The 5,000-nt window shown below is 40.8% G+C and overlaps 1 protein-coding gene across 1 annotated transcript in view; it reads left to right on the top strand.

Moving 5' to 3' along the window:
* The window catches only part of cntfr (ciliary neurotrophic factor receptor), a gene marked incomplete at its 5' end in the record, with an annotated part of 27,042 nt that overhangs the window by 15,448 nt on the left and 6,594 nt on the right, over positions 1-5,000 (top strand). Inside the window, 1 exon segment of the mRNA XM_030341999.1 lies at positions 257-420. Coding sequence (XP_030197859.1) covers positions 257-420 — 164 coding nt within the window.

Here is a 5,000-nt window from a genome sequence, read left to right as displayed (position 1 = left end):
GGGGGTGCAGGGGAGTAGGAGGCGAAGGAGGCGGAGGAGGAGGCTTTCCACATGTTTGAGAGCAATGTGAGCGTGTCAGGGGAACATGAGGAACATGTGGACACCACAGGGAGTCTCCTGTTATATACTTTGAGGAGGAAAGAGAAAAGGGAGAGGAGGGGAGGTTTGGGAGGAGGGGGAGGGAGGACGGGTGAGGTGGGGAGCAGGAGCAGGAGGAGGAGGAGTAAAGATCATCTTCTCTGATGGGTTTCGCCAGTGAAACCGGACCCCCCCGAGCGCGTGGTGGCGACCCCCATCCCCAGCAACGTGCGGCGGCTCGAGGTGTCGTGGACCAGCCCCTCCAGCTGGCCAGAGGTGGACTCCTTCCCCCTCAAGTACTTCCTGCGCTACCGGCCCCTCATCAAGGACCAGTGGCAGCACGTGAGTGGCTCCGTCCTCATCCCTCTTCTTCTTCTGCCGTACGGTCGAGCTCCGTTCAACCACATGCATCGTTCCTGGGTGTTTGTTTGGGGCAAACTAGTTAACTGCTATTCCCCAGTTTGTAGTGGGTCTCCCACTCACATTGGGCATTGTCCGCAATGTCATACCATTACGTGGTTATGAGATTATTAGGACTATTATTATTACATTAGTAGTATTATTATTGCTTTTATTGCTATTATGATTATTGTTATTTATCATTATATTTATTTCATTTTTACATAATTATTATTATTATTATGAAATACTAGCATATTACTATTTCCTTCATATTATTAGTAGTATGAAATGTAGTATTATCATTTTAGGACTATTATGAATTGTATTATCTTGATAGTATTTGCTTTATTAGTAGTAGTATGATTAGTAGTATTATCTTCATAATATGTATTGTAAAAATAATGCTGTATTAGTAGAAGTATCTGTATTAGTAGTATTAGTCATAGTATAATAAGTGTTATGATCATTATAGTGTTGGTATTAGTGGTATTATTATTATTAGGTGTTAAGCAGATAGGTGTTAAGCCAGCTGTATCATTGTTATTCCCTTATGTGGGCGAATGCCACTTTGAGAGGCGAAGGCAATAGGCTAATCTCCTTAGCACTCCCAGATCAAGAGCCCACTCCAGAAGGGACGGCCAAAAGAAGAGCTACCCTGGCCTAATGGGGGCGCTATGACATCTCTATCAACTCTAATAGACAGTTTATGTGGCCAAACGTCTGCTTCAGAGGAACCATTTTTTGGAGGGTTGAGGGTCAAGCCTCTAATTGGTCAAGTCAGATGAAGGTGATTGACCCTACAACATGGCTGCCAGAGGGCAAACAATGTCCAGTCAGATTCAAAGGGCAGGGTTACCTTTAGCCAATTATCCTCAAACTGGGTGAGGAGAGGCTGGTGGCTCAAGGTGTATCAGTCCAAAGAGCGTCTCAATCAGACCCTATGGGGTGCTGCAGCCACACCATGAATAGTGCCACTCCTATACAGCGATACACAGGGTTTTCCTGGTTCAAAATGGGCTTTTGGGCAAAGAAAGAAAGAAATCGATACATTTTCATGTTATTTATGGCCATTTGATAAATAAAAATAAAATAGCTATAATGCTTGGATAAATGAAAGTGACTGGAAGGATCAGTGGTCACATCCTAAGCAAAACGTATATGACCACTGCCATTGACTGGTCCTGGTGCTCTTATTAAACATTTGGATTCATCTACCTAAAGCCAATATTCATTTGTGATACCTCTTCGTGGGTTCGGGTGTTAAAAGGACATGATAAAAGCCATTTCATTAGACCATAACTTTAAAAGGACGAATAGAGAAACAACTCTAAGCAGAAATGGCTGTCCCAACACTCCCCCCCGTCCCTCCTCCCGCCCTCGCCTCCTCCCGTTCTCCATCCACCCACCCCCTCTTGTCTCTACATATCCTTTATGCATTTGAGAACGCGTCGTTGCCTTGACGCCAGTGTTATAGCGGCCTGTTAAAGCTGGAGTGGTCTGTGAGGTTTCCTGTGCAGCCGCCCGACCATGAGGCTCTGAAACGCGTCTAATGCCCGCTGACATATTCTGCTTACTGCACACACCCCCTTGGCATGTAAAAATAAATATTCCAACGTTATAGCCGATTAAACAAGGTTTTCACTCCATTGACTTAACAGGGCCGTTAGTTAGTAACAGAGAAACAGATTTCACATTCAACCCAGCAGAAATACAGATTATTCAACCTAGTTGGACCCTTCCTGATGGCCGGTGTTTGACCTGTGCTCATCGTATAGGCTGCTCTGGCTGTTCCTTGAATCCCTTAAGTGCCGCAGCATGTATTCTATTTTCTTAGACAAAAGCAATGGAAACGTGAGCAGTTATTTGCACACACTTTCAAAAGTAAGAGAGAGTCTACATGTTTATTTTTAGTTATACTATTTAGCCATTCAACCGATTGTTATTGCCAGTTTTATTACTATTATTCCGCCACATTCACTAGTTTGGCCTGTTCCCCTGGCTCACTCTTACCCAAATGTTCTCATTGCAGTGAAACTGTTCCATTCTCTATCCAGTCTACATTCTAGATGTCGTAAAAAACAGCCAAACTAGCAGCCTGAGAGAATAGAGGCACATTACTGAGAACGCTTATGTTTGGTTTGTATTTACAGCGACGGCTTCCAATTTGCTTTGTTGGTTGGTAGTTGTCGTTGTAGTTGAATGGTTGGTTGTCAAACTCGGAATAGAAGGATTGAAATGTGCTTGTCAATGGAGAGCTTTGACCTGAGGTCATAACAACATGACACATGGCGGCCCTCAGCGCTAATGGGAATTAAATTATTGTAAGAGGGTTTGCTGATGTTTTAACACAAAGTTCGATGCGTAGTTATCCGATATGTGTTTGTACAGTGTGTAATTTGCTGTGATTATAGCTGTAGCCTATGTGGTATTGAACCGCTCTTTTACCGACTCAAATAGCCAGTGTCTGTCTCCTCTTTCCTTCAGAAAAAAACATCAATTGCTGCTGCATGACCCACAATAATCGGCGCTTGGTTGACTACTAGTAGGTCTACAATGTAGCACTTTCCGCTGGCAAAAAGACAACATTGCACCACCCAAAACCAATTTATTCAGAGATGAATGTGTTTTGCATTCTCTCAATTATCTCTCTCTCTGTCGGTTGGTCTGAATTTTTGAGTTGGCCCGAGATGAAATCCTCTTGACCCTGTTATAAAACCCTTTCCTATTTCATACAGAAAAACCCTGCCATATACTACAGACGGTGTCATTGAGAAATCATCGGATGTCATAACTTGCGTCCTTCACAGTCTGCAAATATCCCAAAGGCCAATTGCTTAAATCTATAAAACAATTCTCTCAAAAATCATTTTACTATCTTCTTCATGACTATTTTTCTAATGGAATTTGGATTGTCTTTGTTGGAATCTCCAGAGCCTCATTAGTCAATGGTAACAGAAGAGTTCCTTAGTTCAGAACCATAGGGCTGCTACCAAAAATAACTTCCAGCGGCCCGTCGCATCGGATGCTAGCAGCCATAGCTCCCGGAGACTCCGCCCACTTTGTACCAAACCTACTCTGCACTCTACATATCAACATATACGCATAAACTGATACATATCAACTAACCTCCATGGATCCCATTGTTTTTCCATTAAACCAAACCTCTCAAATCCATTTTTAAGGGGTTATCTTTATATTATTCATACTATTAGCAGTTAATTGTATCATTATAGTATCAGAAGTAGGATCTTGATCGTATTCGTATTATATATAAGTAATGTTGTCATTTTGGTATAAGTTTAAGTTTGTTATAAATATAATTGGGTTAGGGTTAGTTATAATTATTAGTAGTATTAGGAGTAGAATTATCATTATAATATTAGTACAATTATCATCATAGTATTATTAGTATTAAGTATTAGGATTATAATTAGTCTTATCCAATTAGTGTAAGTAATATTATTATTAGTATTGTCATAATAGTATTAGAAGTATAAGCAGTAGTATTATTATCAAGATAATTTGTAGTATTAGTAGTAGTATTAGTATATATAAGTATTATATAAGTATTATTAATATTATTATAATAGTAGTGTTAGACTAATATGTCTCATACTATAAAGATTATTATTCTAGTGATAGTTATACTGATACTACTTGTGTTCTTATTACATTATCTTCATGGTATAAGGAGCACTATGGTCGTAGTATTTCTTGCACCGGAGAAGAAATAATATTATTCTATTCTTGACGGATCACAGAGTGAACCTGTGTGTGTGTGTGTGTGTGTGTGTGTGTGTGTGTGTGTGTGTGTGTGTGTGTGTGTGTCTGTGTGTGTGTGTGTGTGTGTGTGTGTGTGTGTGTGTGTGTGTGTGTGTGTGTGTGTGTGTGTGTGTGTGTGTGTGCACGTGCGTGCGTGTGTGTGCGTGTGTAACTGTATCTGGTTGCTAAGCTCATCTGGGGTCCAGGGGTTGCTATGGTTATAGCATATGTTTCTGGGATGGATTGTGCAGCTGACAGCAGTATTAGGACGCTGCTCCATGTCTAGACAAACACATGCACACACACACACGAGTACAAACACTATACACACTACATGCACACTATATACACGCACATTATTACAATTCATTCATTTATTACGACTACACATTAATTTATGCACACATACTATACACACTGCATACACACTCATCAATACATACATGGTGCAGGGGTACACAGCTCTGTTTGCACATTTCTTTATTTTAGAATATCTTTAGTAATATTTACATTACATATTTATGATGCATAATATCTCTAATTGTAATTTTTTTCTCATTTCACACTTGTTTGGGCAATGTAAACATATGTTTCCCCCTTTGAATTGAATAAAAGAGAGAGAGAGAGAGAGAGAGAGAGAGAGAGAGAGAGAGAGAGAGAGAGAGAGAGAGAGAGAGAGAGAGAGAGAGAGAGAGAGAAGAGAGAGAGGGGGGGGGGGGGGGGGGGGGGGGAGTAGCCGATTGATTTAAATAACCTCT

The sequence above is a fragment of the Gadus morhua genome, chromosome 19 (assembly GCF_902167405.1).
Source record: "Gadus morhua chromosome 19, gadMor3.0, whole genome shotgun sequence".
Lineage (NCBI taxonomy): Eukaryota > Metazoa > Chordata > Actinopteri > Gadiformes > Gadidae > Gadus > Gadus morhua.
The sequence above is the reverse complement of the archived record's forward strand: the minus strand, read 5'-3'. Positions and strand labels throughout refer to the sequence as shown.